We start from the raw sequence: 17,976 nt of genomic DNA, 5'->3' as shown, positions 1-17,976 counted from the left end.
ACTCGGATATTCAGCTCTTGATTCTCAAAATAATTCCTAGCAAAACAGCTGTTGATATTAAAATTCATTCATTTTGGGTTTATCTTTTATAGATCACACAGTACAAGGTTTCATCTTCATAAATGTGCACAATTTAGGATCCATCAACTGACTTCTTTTCATGATTAAAATAAATAAATAAATAAAAAACGGGCCAACCCCATTTTGGCATAAAACACGTAGATAATTAAAAATAAGCAGCATGTGCACTTCTTTTATTAAAAAAAATAAGTGCGAGTTGGGCACGTCTGCCATTGACTACGGCTGGTGGTGGTACACCACTATGGCAGCAGGTGTCACGCTTAGCCAAGGTCAGCACCCTGAGGACTCCTTTCAAGAATCCGGCTGCGCTTTTCAGGGACAATTTCACATTCCAAACACCGGAGATACCACTTGAGCTCATCCCCACATTCCAACTCGGTTGAAATCAGCTGCTGCATGCAAAGAGAAGACAACGCTAAAAGAAAAAAAGAATGGGGCAGACCCCCTGGCTGGGATGCCCCTGTAATGGAAGGACTGGGGGAAGAGGGCATTTTCAGGGCAATACCTCCCCCGGAACACGAGAGGGCAACCCCTCTGGCTCACAGAGACGTCACGGGTTTGGGGCTTAGAAGCTCAACCCTGCTAGGGCCCGTGGCCACCACTAGGGGGCGCCTGGACAGTTTCTGAGCCAGCACTGCCGCCACACCCGGTGCCCTATAAAAGGGGCGGCAGAGGAAGAGAACAAGAAGAAGGGAGGACTGCAATGGTGTATTGAGTGAGCGCGGAGAACTGGGGCAGAAAAGAAGAAAACTCAATCCATCCATTTTCCAACCCGCTGAATCCGAACACAGGGTCACGGGGGTCTGCCGGAGCCAATCCCAGCCAACACAGGGCACAAGGCAGGAACCAATCCCGGGCAGGGTGCCAACCTACCACAGGAAAATTCAATCTGGTTTTGTAAAACTTGACTTGCTTGTTGTATGGAAGGTTTTTTGATTTTAAATAAATTCAATAAAATGTTAAAAAACAGAAAAGAAGAAAATAAAAGTGTGCATGCTGGACAGTAATTGTGTCGGGTGGGGCGACTGGTACACGTTTCCACCTGCGGTCGGAATGTGGCATACTGTACATCAGTTCACATTCGACTTTTAGCACTGCGTATTTTACAATATAAAACCTGCCCTGTTATTTACTTGCACTGCCCATTGATTTAGAATACAACATAAACACATTTAATGACACCAACTGCAGCAAACTATGACAGTCCATTTGTCCTGAATGGTGGTCTCCAGAAGAGGGGATGCAGGCTTCTCACCGTATCCCTCCAAAGCTGTAGATTAAAACGTCTTTGTGCCTCTCACCAGGAAACAAGCAAACTCTCAGGCCCCATCTTTACGGGTTTCTCTAACAATGTTGGGATTGATGTGTTCAACCTTCACTCACTCACTTACTTACTTGGTTTATTACATATTCAACACAGAGCTAAAGTACTCAAGCAGTCCTGAACCTTTTATCGTTATGTAATGTGCATTTAGGGGCCGGCTGCATGGAGTCTGAACAGAAATATTACCCCGCTGCTAGGAGATGGGTTGGCTTAGCAATTCCACATTTGAAAGCTCTTAAGTCCAGTCCTACCCAGGAACTAGCACGCCACACAATTGACTAATTCATTTCCCAGTTTGCTTCAGACATTATAAATATTCAAGCAGTTTTTCAGCACGCCATTCCTCCACAGTCCAGCCAAGAGTATTTGCTATCAGATTGCGGTTGATGCAAAGCTACAGCAGCTTCCATCCAGCAGGGGGCTCCCACCTAATTGTTGTATAAATTTCATTAGACAGACACATGAAACACTTGGTAAACAAAGATGAATTCAAGAAAAGAAATTCAAATCCCCTCCTTGCGGCACTAAGCAATTATCATAATCAAGCCTAGAAGACAGCTCCTGCTCCCTTCACAGCACCACCTTTCAAGCTTTAAAATAAACGCTGGAATGTTTAGTGTGCTCAGTCACCTCTCCAGGCTGTATGGTTTCTCCCGAATAACTCTTGACGTTTCCCCCTGCCTGTTTTAATGAACTCGCAATATTAAACACTGTGTCTGACCTACCAGTTTCCCCCTCGTCTGTGCTGATCGAGTCTCCCTCAGTGTGTACACATCCCCACAGACTGAGATTTCACGCCACACTCCAGGTCTTGATTCTTCTGTAAACCCACCCCTTGGATGCATCACCAGCACTCCATTGGTGGTCAGGCCATCCATGTGTCCATCAGGATTTTTCCACTTAGCCGCCTTCTCCTAACAGTCAAAGAGACAGAAAGAGATGGCACAATGTGACAAAATGACCAAATATACCTGTGTGCCTGGTAAGGAAACAAACACTCTTCTGAAATATAAATGAAAAGACTTTTATAATTTATTAAAAGTAGTCCTTTAACTAACATTGTCTTAATACCAACAATGAATCTATAAGCCATAATAAGTGCTAAACAGGGAAAATGGAAACAGACTAGCGCTCTGTTCATACACATTAATAAGAAAAAGGTATTCTGGGAAGAGCTGCCAGAATTCGCCACACTCTTTCATACCTGCACCACACTCACCCCAAGGAAGATGTTCTTTGACGAGTCAAAGCCTGCTGCGTAGATCCGAGCTCTGTAAGGAAAGTTACGCTCACAGACAATTCGGCAAGCAAACCGAGAGATGGTGCTCTGTGTGATGGGACTCTCCTCACCGGCATGACCCCCGGACACCGTATCTGTCACAACAAAGTCAATCGGGCTTTCTGTTGAGCGGCCAATCTACAAACAAATAAAGGGATTAACGGAAACAATAAAAGCAAGCTTCATACTCTGCACAAAGCAAATTAACACAATGTAAAAAATTGCAGCTCTACTGTCCACAGTGGTCATGCTATGGCGAGTGTCATTGAAACCCACAATCCACTTCTACAATTACTAAAGAGGTAGAAGGAGAAAATTCAGTCGCCTTCTGCTTAGCTCTTTGAGATATCACAGGCTGCCTCTTTCACACAAGTGATAATACAGCATGCTCCTTTTACCCACAATTCACTCCGTTTTTTAAAAGGAACACAAAAATTCTTAAAGCTGGTGCCACAGTACAACCTTTCTAATTATACTTGCCCAAGTAAGTTGAGAAGTTATACAGAGTTGAACAGTTCACCTGCTGTAAATAAAATAACACTTACCGTATACACTCGCGTTTAAATTTTCCCGCGGATAAGTCGGGGTCTGATTTCATGACTGACTTGTACACGAGTATGCACGGTATCTCGCACTGCGGGAACTGGGGGAGGATTTTATTCACTTTTTCCACAAATGAAACCAAAGAAGCCAACTGTAACTATTGTTTATTTAGCAGATGGTTTTACCCAAAAAAAAAAATCAACATACATTTTACATTTAAGTACAAAGTGAAGAGGAAACCCAAAACATAATCAGAAGTACAGTGCAAGAAGTTTATTGCCAGTACTAGATAACAAACTAGGAACATAATAAAAAAAAAAGGAGTTAGCAAAAGGTTGAGCGGTAATTCAACACATTTTCTGACCCTGAACAAAGCAACCAGGTAACCAGCTCAGTATCAGTATTTGGGCACTATGGTGCACATTTGTCTAAATCTTATCTCTCTGTTATATTCAAGTTTTCCGCCGTGTCCGCATTATTCAGTCCTGACCACTCCCCTCCACACCGCTCGCCCAATCATTACTCCTGCTGCGCACATCCTCTCTCCATCCCACCCTGTGACACTCTCAGTGCTAACTCGTAATTCGACAAAGTCGGTTACAGTGGCAAGGCGGAAAAGCAAATTATCAGTTCAAGAACATCGAATTTTAGATCGTGATACAAAAAAAGTGGCAAGAGCTGATAAAGAACGTCGGAAAAAAATTAACAAAAAAAGAGCGGCATATAATAAAAATCAGGAACAAAGGGAATTGTCCAATAAACGACATATCCCGAACAAAACGCAAACAGAAATGCAAAAAAAAAGCAATTTATAGAATGTAAGTTAGAGGATAAAGAAATTCATAATATTGCTTTTGACGAGGCATTAACGTAATTTGATTGTTTTTTATTTACTTTTTACTACATTGTATTATTCATTGGTAATTAAAATTGACAGTTGTAGCGAAATACTCAAGTAACTCATTTTCCATCTATAATAACTAAGGACCAAATCGTGTTCCTCCCGCACCCTGCATACTCTTCTATATACGAGGGTTGTCTGGGTTCCGCACGGAATTTTATCGTTTGTCGAGTGTCAGCCTATCGAAACCTGTTCTGCTGTGTAGAGGGATTATTCAAGTGGTTGCATGTTTTTGTTCAGATGTTTTGCTCCCTCTCTTCCTTCAGAATGAACACGAGAAGCATACGAACTGAGAGTGCGCAGCCGGCGCTAGCAGCGAAGCTCGCGACTCCGTGCGTGACTTTCGAGTGATGATTTTTTACGACTTTTCTGATGGTTTAATCTGCTCGGTGGAACGCACCATGTTTGCCATCTTTTTCAACATCGATGGCATTGTCGCGTCAATTCCGCTGATGGAGGGGACAGCTGTCACCTCTGAGTGGCACACCACTCAGTGCCTGCCTGACGTTTTTTCTGCGATGGCTAGAGGCCGGTCCAAGAACTTGCGAAGGCACTTTTTGCATCATGACAATGCGCCAGCCCACACGGCTAATGCGACGAAGCATTTCATTGAAGACAGTGGTGTCAACGTTTTGAACCCGCCACCCTACTCGCCTGATCTTGCACCATGTGACTTTTGGCTCTTCCCGAAGGTGACAGAACCCCTGCGAGGCCACAACTTCGAAACTCGAGAGGAACTGATTGCAGCTGTCAAAGAACAGCTGGACAACCTCCCAAAGACAGTCTTTCGTGAGTGTTTTGCGGTGTGGGTCAGAAGAGCCTAAAAGTGCATTGATGTTGGCGGTGAATACTTGGAAAAAGTTTAAAAAGGATCGAAGTACATGAGAAAAATAGAAAAAAAAATCCTTGGCTACTTATTTCGAGTGATTCCGCGCGGAACCCAGACAACCCTCGTACTATCTCTTTAAACAGAATCGCTTTTTCCAACAGAGGGGCGCCCCAGCACCCTTCGAGCGGCTCAGCAAGAACAAATAGCATCTTGAGTTAACTTAGGTACTCTGTTTTTCAAATTTGTAGTAAAAGATGATAAGAAGTTACAAAGACCCCCTTTGAAGAACATAGGAAATGTATGACCACAACCAGTGCCTTGCAACGAGGAGCTGTCGTGGCACACTGTCTACCATAACCGAGAGGGTCCGTCAGTTGAGAGTCTGACCTAAAGTACTGACAGCCAGAGTGTTTCCTTGAACTGCTGCTTACAGATATTTCTAATTGGAGGGGGTGGCCTGTTCCAAGTTCAGTCCAGGGAAGAAATCTGTGTGCTAACGCTTTGCACTTTCCTTTCCACCAACATTCCAACAGTAGCTTTACATGCTGTAAATACCAGGAAGGGAGAGTCGGACGAGCCCTCCCATGTAACACTGCACCAGTCCTTTAAAGAGGGTCATGGCAGCTGGAGCTACTTTGTGATGACAGAAAAACGATGATATGTGACCCAACTATACAGTGACCTCTAACCTGCAACATGGGACGGGCTTTAAAAGGCAGGAAACAATGAGATCTGCTCTGCTCAATCACTCGTGGATAGCCTGGACCGCTGTGGATATGTGATGGGAACTATCTGCACGCTCCATTGCTAGCTTCGATTCAGTGTGCACAGCTCAGATGTCTGTGGGTTATTAAACAGCAGACGCTGCGTTTTTCCCTCTGCTACGACAAGTAAGATCAACTGTAGGTTGCGAAACACAAAATTGTCAATTAGCAATTACTACTGCCATGTCACATATTGTGAGAAGTTTAACTCTCCATTACCACTAGAGATTATGTTGTTTTAATAAGCATGCTCTACTCTATTTTGAATTATAAAATCTAAAAGTGTGGCTGTTAAGTGTTTTTAGTAACTCTAAACAAGTGAATCATTTATACATAAAAGGGACTGAAAAGAGAAACAGCACGATTGAGCAAATCATGTTCTATATTTGTGTTCGTTCGTCCTACATTTTCCTTCACCCGTAAAGAAATTACACTTTCAAATAAAGTTAGTATGTCATTAAGGACAAAAAGAGATGATGAAATGGAAGGAAACACAGCCACACAGGAGGGAGAAGGACAGACAAAGTTTTATTGGCAATAAGGATGGAGACACAGACTTTGGAAGACAATTTTAAAGACAGATCGGGAGAACAGAGTTAAGTCGCAAAAAGTTACCTGCCTTTTAGCACTAAATAAAAAACACTATTATTATTTTTTTTATTTTAGGACAGAGTTCCCTAAGACAATTCATATAAACCTTCAAACTTTACCCACACCAGACAGTGTACAGAGTGTACAGAGGGCATGGACTGCCTGGCATCCTTACCCAGATGGGAGGCCCTCCTTTTCCTGTTGGGATGATAGAATTTAAAGATGGAGGGAGGGAGGCTGCCTTCTGGGGAGCAATGTGCTGGGAGGAAGCAGTCCTCCGCTGGGACTCACATCTTTACAACCGTAGGGCTGCATGGGAGTTGTAGTCCCAATGGGCATCCCTGCAGGGCTCCTTGGCTGCCAGGAGGAGGTTCCCGTTGTGATGGATGGCCGGCTAAATATTCCAGCCCACACCTCCAGGCCGCCAGGTGGCGCCCTCCCAACAGCATGGAGGTTCCCCGAATTCCAGCAGGGCCTTATGGACCTTGTACTTTGTATACACAGCCCTGCTGGATACCTTGGGGACCACCGGGAGTCGCTGTAGGGAGGCTGTCAGACTCTTACGTGCCCTATAACCCGGAAGTGCGTCATGATCACATGACAAGAAGAAACGACGTGCTTCCAGGTTGAAGAAAAGGACTTTTACCCTGACCCGGAAGTAATGAGGACTTGTGGATTGTTGGACAGGAACACCTCTGGGTCAGGGGGTATAAAAGAATTCTGGGAAAGCCCAGACACTGAGCTGAGCTGGGAGGAAGGGTGGCGAAGTGTCTGGGAGAGGCGGAGTGATTATTGTTCTTGATTATTGAGTATTGCTATTTGTATGTGTAGTGTGGAGTGGAGGGTGCTTAGTGCACATTATTATCATAAAAATAAAAAAGTCTTGGACTTCTACCTGGTGTTTGGCGTGGTACCTGAGGGTTCGAGAGGTTGATAACAGCCTCAACTGTTACAACGTGTAACTAAAGAGGTTCCACTCGACCCAGACGTGTTTCCTGGGAACACAATATTACGTAATGGAAGTACTTTCAGGCCCAGCATAAAAGAAGCCGCTCCACCTCTCCCAGGACTCAGGAGAGAAGGAGGACAAAGCTTGCCTGGAAAGGAGTGGAGGAGTACAAGAGCAACAGCAGCAATTGATTAAGGAATGCCTGAAAGGGCTTTAACAGGCCCTGTTTTCTGACTGCTGCCACAACCCCCCCGCCTCCTCAGGCTTGACTCTCTAAGAAGACTAGAAAAAACTCGCCAAAAAAAAAAAAAAAACCTTGCAGGAACAAAATGTAACAAATCCTGGGAAGGGCAGTTCAGAGAGACATTCCCTACCAGGCAGGTTGGCCATGCAAAGGGTGTCAAAAAATGGAGTAAAATACGAAACACAAAGAAGTGCAGTTGCGATGACTGTGATGGAAACAAAGCCTTGTGGAAGGTAAACAGAAAAATCAAAGTCTTTTTGAACTCTTTCTTACCTGGAACATGTCTGTTTCCTTGTCTGGAGAATATTCAACAACCACCGTCTGGTTCCGTGACAACGTGTAAGAAATGCTGTGCAGCCCTTTTACGCTCACCGTCTGCTAAAATAAAAAGAGGAGGCCTTGACGTGATAAGGTAACAGTTACTCTGTGAATCTGAGGTTTCACTTCAGGCTAACGTGGCACTTAGTAGAGCGACACAATACCAATTGGAGGAGGCAATAATACAAAATGTACACCGTCCTGTATACTGGGAAGAAGCACACAGTAAGGCAGGGGGCTCCAGAAACGGTGTACTGTAGCAAACAAAAGTAACGTTTTTAAGCTTGGCTATATGGAATGAAGGAGGTGAAGATAGTGACTCATTTAAATATGCATAAGTAGCTTTGATTGGTCCCTACTGTGGATCCAGCCTTTTAAATCTACAATGTAGGCAGCTGCGAAGCAGGAAACAAATGAATACTAAAAGGTGCTTTCTGCTTAGAGGAGCCCACACTGCCATGCACTGCATGTGGCCAAACGTAATTGTTAATGGCAATTGAACTATGCCCATCACCATCCTCACCCTGCAATAATGTTCAGCTTCAGGATACAGGAACAGAAGTACAGATTTCAGTATCAAATATGGGAAAGCTAAACCTCAGGGCTGAGAATTTGAACTTGGCATTCAGAGCTGCTGATGATACCTCAAGTGAAGAACATTCAAGTGCCCACAGCTCACAAAGGACATTTACAGAGAAATCAAAAGTCCTACTGGAACGGCCCCATAAAGCAGTCCACTCGCTCGAAAAACTTGGCTGCCTGACACAGCGTGAAGGACTTATTCAGTCTGCTGCACGTAATCAAGGAAATGTATTGGCAGAGAAATCTTTTACTTAGCTTTCAGAAGTATTACTTGACTGATAAAACCTTTTGTTGCATTAATGGAGATGATCTTTGATAGAGTAGTAGTGATAACCCCAATACCTATGTAAAAGGACTAAGGTCCAAGTCTTTAGAGTCCTGATGCTCCCTGTTTTGCGCAATTCGGTGACCTGAGATGAAGACTGGACTTCTTCAGTGCTGTGTCTCTTCAGAGAATCCTTTGGCACCGCTGGTTTGATTTTGTGTCGAATGAGCGGTTGAGTCCCAAATGACGCACATTACCTGCATTGTGAGGAAGCGTCAGTTATGGCACTACAGCCATGTGTTGTGAGGGTGATGTGGTTTGCAGGATGCTCATTGTTGAGGACCTGAGTGGTGGGACCAGGCCAATGGGACGCCCACGTGTACACCTGGCTGCGGCAGACAGGTGGTCATTTCCAGAGGGTGGGACTGGTCCGCGTGTCTGCCTGGAGAATTGCCAACCAGGACCCCGAGCTGTTTCGTCAGGTGGTGGATGCTGCAACGTGCTGTACCAGTGCATGGTCCCTAACCCGACCTGACCTGATACAGTAGGCTGGCAATGTCAAGCATATATGTTAACAATAAATAACTGTATGCTGGGCAAGGAAAAAAGAAAAAGGAAATTCAAAAATGACTGGACAAACTACTTTAGCTAGGATACGTGGGTCTTTACAAACAAACCCATCTTCACCTTGAAACCTGGCATTTCAGGAGACCCAGAATGCATTTGCACTATGTTGATTTCTAAAACCACTGTTCCCGTGGGCACACCAAACCCTTACGTAAGCACCACAGCATTTCCAGGCCAAATGTGAATACTGTAAATAATATCTGCTAGTGACACTACATACGGAGATGGCAAAGGCAAGTCATTCAGAAATGTATGCCACAGGCAAAATATCACAGTAGCAAGATATGTTCAGTGATTGGCCAATGCTGTGTTTTAGTTCAAGTCCTTGCTATGGCGAATAAACCGGCTACACAATCTAGAATCCTGAGAGTGTTAGAAGACTCGCAGCCATTAAAACAAAAAAACAAAAGTCATTGCAAAGGTAACTAACTCCAAGTTATGAACTGACCACAAACACAGCTGCTGCCACCATACATCAACAACACACCTGGAAGAAAGGTGTGCAGAGAGCGGAGGACAAAGACACAAAGAAGCACACAAGCCAGTGAGATACCAAGCATGGACAACTGAGGGAACACGTCATCACTGAACCATTCACGACTAGGATATCACATTATTTTAGAGTCATTCCCAAGTACCCAAATGCACCATCACTTCTTTGATTTATTTAAATTCAATTATAGATTGTTTTTCATGTTTTACTGAAAAAGGAAAGTAAAGTAAAAATCCAGGATTCAATGAACACGAGAGCCATTTCAGCAAAAAGCACATGAATGGAGTAGTGCCAGCCTTTCATTTATGAGCTGCCTTTTCAAGTTGCTGATGTCTGTCTTTGTTTGTTGCACCCAAAAAGAAGTACCCACCGAAGGTTTAAGAAGAATGTCTACTTTTTTAGTTACTGGAAACCGTATAATCGGCCTCAATCTAGGACTTCATTTATTATTTTCAACAATATGGTGAAAGAGTATCCACTCCATTTGGTGAAACCAACCACAAATCCAAAATGGGCTGTCGTTCTGTCCAGGGTTGGTTTCTGCCAAGAAAAGGATGTGTGAGGATGTTACGATAGAGGGGGTTCACACAAAGAATGATTAGAGTGTTTAACACAGCAGCAAAATGGAAACACCAAACGCAGCAATGAGACATTTTCGGCGTCCAGGGACACACACACACACCCCAGCATACCTTGCCATCTTGCACCGTGTTGAGAACGTGCACTGTGCTGGGCTTCAACCCGTTGGCCCGGACTCTTCTATAAAGGGCAAACCGGCTCTTTCTTCTTCCTCTGTCACCGTTTGGGAGAGAGCCATTGTATCTGCAGAAGACAGAACGTTTAATTTATTTATTATATAACACAAAAATAATACTAATGTTATATATATCCTGAATCACAACTCGTTCAGGGCCCTTCAAGTCCAGGTGCTTTTGATAGTTACATGAAGATTAATCTGATCACCAATGTCCTCCGAAAGGAACCCTCGAGTATTACAACTGATTTTGTGATCGAGTCAAATGACCTGCTGCCGTTACAGAACCTCACGGTTAAAAGCTCCTTGAGGATGGAGACTGAAAATCACCCAGGAGACAATCATTTTTAAAAACAATGTAATAATTAGAGCACAATAACACAGATTCCTTGTTTCGTGTTACTTATTTTTAATTATTATAGAAATGAGTATATTAGAGGGTCAGCTCAAGTTGGACGGTTGGGAGACAAAGTCAGAGAGGCGAGATTGCGTTGGTTTGGACATGTGCAGAGGAGAGACGCTGGGTATATTGGGAAAAGGACGTTAAAGATAGAGCTGCCAGGGAAGAGGAAAAGAGGAAGGCCTAAGCGAAGGTTTATGGATGTGGTGAGAGAGGACATGTAGGTGATGGGTGAAACAGAACAAGATGCAGAGGACAGAAAGATATGGAAGAAGATGATCCGCTGTGGCAACCCCTAACGGGAGCAGCAGAAAAAAGAAGAAGAACAGATACTACTGCTAAATAACTATCTTTAAGCAGAATAAAGCTCTCACCATAAGTACACTCTCTCATTGGATACATTTGAACATCCAACTTCTTATTTTGACCTTAACAATCTGTGTGCCACCATTCACATTATTAAGTATTCTTCCAGCAGCTTTGCCCAATTATAGAACAACAGACAAAGAGAGCAAATAAGTACAAAAGAACTGAGGACTGATCCTGCATCAGGTCCCCTCTTGTCAAACTCGTACATGCAAGTGAGGGCCCTCCTGTACGATTATTATTATGTCTGCTTTAACAAGGCTGGGCTCATTCAGCTACACAGAGTCAGAAGCAGAGTTTCATTTATCACAAAGCACTGTCACGGGCTGAGCGTCCCTGTCAGATCTTCTCAATTTATGTGCCCCTCAAGAAAGATGACAGTGAGGACTTTTACTGATATGAAAGCAGATTGTGGTAAATGAAATTTGTCCATCCATCCATCCATCCATCCATCCATTATCCAACCCGCTATATCCTAACATTTAATGTACTGTATATACTTATGTATAAGTCAGGTCTTGAAACCCAAAAAATCGATCATAAAATCAGACCCAGACTTATACGCCCGTTCAAAATTTTTTTTACATGTTCTTGCCTCCTCCAATCTCGCACCAGCTTCTCAGACACATCAAATTTTGTTGCAGCAGCCCAGTTACCAATTCCTTTCATTACTTAAATGACTTTTAATTTAAAACCAGCTTTGTATTTTTTTTTCTGATCAAATGCTCCATCGTAGATAAGGGAAGCTCTTACGATCAAGGTGTATGAGGGTGTGAGATACAAACAACACAAATCAGTGCAAACGTTGCTTCGGAATAGTTCAGGTATTACCGTGTGGTCACGTAGGCACAATAGAGTGACAGAAGGTAGGAGCCCACGCTGATACAGCGTATTGCCGCAACCACATAGAAAAAAAAAGGCAGAGTGCTCTGTGGTTAGGCTCTCAGGTGGCTGTTAACATATCGTAATCCCTTGTACCAATAGCGGGAGTTTTCCACATTCGACTTATATGACTGACATTATACTGTGAAATCAAGTCCTGACTTATCCATGTGTAAAGTATTATAAGTTAGGTTTGAATACACAATGGGAGGTCTAAAAATCAAGAGGACACCTTATGAGAAGAAGTTAGGAGTCATAGTGGACTCTACGCTGTCAACTGCCAGATAGTTCTGAAGCCGTTAAGAAAGCTAAGAGAATGTCAGGTTATATAGCGCCCTGATGTGTGGAGTACAAGAAGGTTCTGCTCAGTCTTTATAACACACTGGTGAGGCCTCATCTGGAGTCCTGTGTGCAGTTTTGGTCTCCAGGCTGATTCCAGGGCTACAGGGGATGAATTATAAAGAAAGACTAAAAGAGCTGAGCCTTTACACTTTAAGCAATAGAAGATAGAGAGGAGACATGACTGAAATGTTTGAAATTATGACGGGAATTAGTCCAGTGGATTGAGACTGTTATTTTAAAATGAGTTCATCAAGAACAAGGAGATACTGTGTGAAATGGACCCTTAACAATTTCCAACTCACATTAGGTCTTCACACAGAGAACCACTGACACTTGGAATAAGTGATCAAGTAGAGTGGTGGACAGTTGGACTTTGGGGACTTTCAGAACTTGACTTGATGTTATTTTAGAAGATGGAAGTGGATAGAACTGGTGAACTCTGTTGGGCTGAATGTCCTGTTCTCATTTAGATTGTTCTAATGTTCTAAAAAAAAAAAATAAAAAAGTACAACATGGCCAACAGCCACACAACTCCAGTAGCCTCCATCCTAGTGCAAGGGGGTCACAGTAGCCTATCTGTTGGCTACCACTCCGAATGTCATCTCTTCTTGTTAACTGAAATTCTTGTGTATTAATCAGATTGGTTTCCCCGTCCATTCTCACTTTCAAAAAAAAAAAAGACTTTTACTTCTCTTTGAAATTCAGAAAGATGCTTTTTGCTGTGGGCGGCTCAGTGGCGCAGTGGTAGCACTGCTGCCTCACAGTAAGGAGACCCGGGTTCACTTCCTGAGTCCTCCCTGCATGGACTTTGCATGTTCTCCCCGTGTCTGCGTGGGTTTCCTCCCACAGTCCAAAGACATGCAGGTTAGGTGCATTGGCGATTCTAAATTGTCCCTAGTGTGTGCGTGTGTCCTGCGGTGGGCTGGCGCACCCTGTCCAGGGTTTGTTTCCTGCCTTGCACCCTGTGTTGGCTGGGATTGGCTCCAGCAGACCCCAATGACTCTGTGTTAGGATATAGCGGGTTGGACAATGAATGACTGACTGACTGGCTTTTTGCTGTGATGCAGTCTATGCAGTTTCTACACTGCACTTCTATTGAATAACTTGAGAATTTGATGCACTTTCTTGTTTTATTTTCCTTCATTTGCAATTTACAATGCCATTTAAGGTGTGGCGGATGGCCAGGGCCCTTACCCGACCAGGACACCTTAGTACAGGAAGGGCTGCAGGAGAAAACAGGCACAGGACATTACCTCTCCTGGAATGCTGGGAGGCAGAGTCATCCCCCCTGAGGTTAAGCGGTGCCTCAGATTCCCAGAGGGGTTCATGGGAGTTGGAGTTTCGCACAGTCCAGTTGGGTTGTGTAGGGGCTGCACTGACTATACAGCCTTACTTGGTTGGACATCTGTCTCACCTTGAAGTGTCTCCAGATCACGTTAAAGGGCCACCAGACGTACTCCTAGGTGATGGATAAAAGCAGCCCACTGCTGCTGCTCCAGGACCAGGGTCAGGTGGGAGAGGACTTGCCGGGAGGAGTGGAAGCAAAAGACAAAGAGACTGAGAGGAGAAAAGAAGAGACGACAAGAGCTGCTTGTTTTATTATTTGTGACCTGCTGTGTTCACGTTTAGGTGTCTGGGAAATGGCTGAAAAGCGTTAGCCCCTGTAAATACAAATGTGTGTTGTGCTGAGAACCCACTGTAGGCCACAAAGGTTTAATTTTTTTATTATTATTATGGTTATGCAAGAAAATGTGAAAATTCTCTTCTTGGCTTCTTCCATGGGCAAAAGAAAACAAAATAAAGAACAGAGAGAAAAAGTTCAATTTCAACAAACTCAGAACATTTATAATAAGGTGCTCAATTGCTTAATAAAAGCGGTGCCAGGTTAGCCGTTCTTTAAAAACAATAATTAGAAGGGAAAAAAAGGGAAAAAGAGTTTTAGGGTTTCTAATCCTCTCCAGTCCACCCTTGCCAATTTTCCCAGAAGGTAAGACTTCCTTCCACTGGATGGTATTTCTGAAGAGTCTCCCTTTAAACACCGAAGTTTCATTAATTTACAAACTGCAAGGTGAGAGCCAAGACCCCTGAAGCTCACGAGATCACACAAGCAGTCAGGGCGTGCATCACAATGTGAAATTTGCTCATTCACACTTTTTTTCCTCGATTATTAGTTTTGTGAAGTTACATCTTTAACACTTCAACTAATTGTGCATGTGTGCCTGCGTATGGATGATAATGTATACTGTATATACCTGCTGTTCATTTTCAAACGGCCATTTCCAGGATAAAGGTTTCCTCGACGTTAATCACGAATGATATAAAGTGCCCTCCGCCATTATTAGCACCCCTTATAAAAAATAGTAAGAAGGGTTAGAATAAAATCACTGTTTGCTGAAGAGCCGTCATCTTGCACTAAAAAAATGAGAAACATCTGACTTCTAATTGAAACAATTCAAAGAAAAACAAAGCCTTCATCAAGAAATAAATATTTGTAACAAAAACAGATACGCCACAATTGTTGGCACCCTTGGAAATTAATGTGAGACAAACAATGTAACTGAAGCAGGTTTCCCATTTAAATTGGACATTTTTAAGTTGATTGGAGTGTATAGGAACTATCCCGCTGAAATCAATAACTTCCTGATTAACTGGGATACAAATGTGAGGAGACACAGAACCAAATTTCTGTAGCCAACCATCATCATGGCAAAGAAAAGAGAACACTCAGTGCAAATGAGGGAGAAGTGTGTTGCCCTTCATAACTCAGGGAATGGTTATAAAAAACAAGGGGGCTCTGCCCCCTGCTCGCTTCGCTTGCCTACCCCCGGCATTGGGTATCCCGCGTTGTAGGCGCCCGCGTTCATTGATTTTATCCAGGCGGGCTCATGTTTGTATAACTGTCAGTCAAGCTCGTTCGTTTTGAACCCGTGCCTGCATTGCTTCCGCAGTCTCAGACGCGCGTTGTAGGCACCTGCGTTCATTGATCTTATCCAGGTGGGCTCGTGTTTATATCATTGAGCTGTATTGTGTTTGAATTTGGTGCAAAGCATTCAGCGGTTTGTACAATCCCAAGCACCACATTATTCCTAACTTCACTCCGTAGTAGTGCCACTCACAATATGGCGGTGACGCCTGCGCCTTCACTCCGCAGTAGTGCCACTCACAATATGGCGGTGACGCCTGCGCCTTCACTCCGCAGTAGTGCCACTCACAATATTGCGCCTTCCGTACTATGTCGGGTTTCACTTTGCCATGTAGGCACCTTTGCCTTTCATACTTTCCCGCACCTTCCGTACTATCTTTGTGGACCTGTGGGGCCTCCGTAGCCTCTTCCGTTTGAATCTGGGCTGCAGCACAGAATCCTCTTTTTTGTGTGGCCGTGTCGGTAGTCGTTAGCTATGGGCGCGTTGTTGCTTCATTTCTCATTCACGTCAGTTGAGCTCTTTTGTTTTTGGGCCGTGACTCCTTCGTGCGCGGTGGATACGACTTCGCTTGCGGTGTATGAGACGTGCGCTGTACGTGCCTGCGCAGTACGTCTCATGGTCCCATCGCCGTGTACCTGCGTCCATGCCATCCGGTTTACCATTCTCAATTAGTAATATGGATAGCTACTCGCCTGAATATGCCCATTTCTACAGTTAGGGCAATAATAAAAAAGTGGTCATCAACTAGAACTGTACCACACTTGCCTGGAGAGGACCCGAGTTTATTTTACACCCACTTACAGTGAGAAGGATGGTAAGAGAGGCAATAATATCTTCAAGGATCACTGTTGAGGAATTGCAAAAAAAGTAAAATCCTGGGGTTATCAAGTTTCCAGAACCACCATCAGATTGCATCTCCATGCCAACAGATTATTTGGAAGGTATGCCAAAAAGAAGCCCTTTCTGTCAGTTATCCACAAACGCAAGTGCCTGGAGTTTGTAAAACGTTACTACCACTTTGACTAGAAATGTGTTTTATGGTCTGATGAAACAAAACTGAACTTTCAGGCAATAAACACACAAAGCGGATTTTGTTGTAAAAAGAAGGATGACTATAATGAAAGGAACCTTGTGAAATATGGTGGAGGTTCTTGATGTTGTGGGTCTGTTTTTCCTCCAAAGGCCCTGGAAACATTGTTAGGGTACATGGCATCATGGATTCCATGAAACATCAGGAGATTTTAAGTCAAAACCTGGCTGCCTCCACCAGGAAATTAACTGGGTCATCACTAGATCTTCCAGGAGGACAATGATCTGAAACACATGTCCAACTCAACCCTGCAATGGTTAACTGACCACAAAATCAAACTTCTGCATGGCCATCCCAGTCCCCTGACCTGAACCCTGTTGAAAATCTGTGGAGTGAGCTGAAGAGGAGGGGACACAGGAGAGGGCCGAGGACCCCCTGGATGATCTGGAGAGATTATGGAAAGAAGAGTGGTGGTCTTAGATGCCATGCTCTGTATTCTCCAACCTTATAAAATGTTACAAGGGAAGACTCCATGCTGTTATATTACCAAAGGGAGGTTGAACAAAGTATTAATTGCCGGGGTGCCAACAATTATGGCGCATGTGTTTTTGTTACAAATATTTATTTCTTGATGACGGCTTTGTTTTTCTTGGAATGAACTTGTTTCAATTAAAAGTCAGATGTTTCTCATTTTTTCAGTAGAAGATGTCGATTCTTCAGTAAACAGTGATTTTATTGTAACCCTTCTAACTAATTTTTACAAGGGGTGCCAGTAATAGTGGAGGGCACTGTATGTTCACTACAACAACTTCTTTATGGAAAGAGGCTTCCAGATGCGAGTTTTCCCCTTGATATACAGTAACATTTAGTGTCATTCCATCAAAGGTAAGTCAGGGGCAAACATGATTCAGGCGAGGGGAGTCTGAACCGTACACTGAGGGGGTCTTTCTCAGTAACAAAAGAGCAGCAGAGCACAGCCCTCCACCCCACACCCTGTATATACGCACTTCTTCACAACTAAAAGCTTGCTGCAGTTCTGCAGGCTCCTGCCTGGTTGAGTGCCAGTTTTAAAGTAGGCCACGGCATGGCCTCTGGTCGGGCATTGTTACAATTTTGTGATCTGTCCCAAGACCAGCTCCAGCAGAGACGCAACAATGCAATAAGCACCGTCTGCTCCACCATCCACAGGCAGTTCCCGCCTGCCACGTCCTACCCAGAACACAGCTCAGCAGGTGCAGAGCACTGTAGGCAACAGCCCATCTGTTCACCAAACCCACCCTTTCTTTTTATCAGCCCAAACCAAAATAAAAAAAGCAAAACTCACCAGTAAAAGCCGCCCTAGAGTGGCATGACATGTGAAATGCACAAAACTGCTGGTGGTACTGAGTAGTATGTGGGGCACCCAGTGGTTCGGCTAAAAAAACATAACTTTGGCCCACCAGGCAGATTCATCTTGGCTAAGCACAAGCAGTATAAAGCCAACCAAAC

General features: G+C 43.9%; 1 protein-coding gene across 2 annotated transcripts in view; it reads right to left on the bottom strand.

The window, feature by feature from the left end:
* peli2 (pellino E3 ubiquitin protein ligase family member 2) overlaps positions 1 to 17,976 on the bottom strand; it is a 53,257-nt gene that overhangs the window by 4,438 nt on the left and 30,843 nt on the right. The window contains exons 2-5 of one of the 2 annotated variants that reach the window (XM_028821363.2): positions 10,483 to 10,612; positions 7,779 to 7,880; positions 2,625 to 2,822; positions 2,131 to 2,319 (exon numbers count right to left, since the gene is read on the bottom strand). In XM_028821363.2, the coding sequence (XP_028677196.1) occupies positions 2,131 to 2,319; positions 2,625 to 2,822; positions 7,779 to 7,880; positions 10,483 to 10,612 (619 nt within the window). Of the gene's footprint in view, positions 1 to 2,130; positions 2,320 to 2,624; positions 2,823 to 7,778; positions 7,884 to 10,482; positions 10,613 to 17,976 lie in introns of both variants that reach the window. The other variant, XM_028821362.2, reaches the window with a different exon arrangement.

The sequence above is a fragment of the Erpetoichthys calabaricus genome, chromosome 16, assembly GCF_900747795.2.
Source record: "Erpetoichthys calabaricus chromosome 16, fErpCal1.3, whole genome shotgun sequence".
In the NCBI taxonomy this organism is placed as follows: Eukaryota; Metazoa; Chordata; class Cladistia; order Polypteriformes; family Polypteridae; genus Erpetoichthys; species Erpetoichthys calabaricus.
This window is presented reverse-complemented; position numbering and strand designations above follow the sequence as displayed.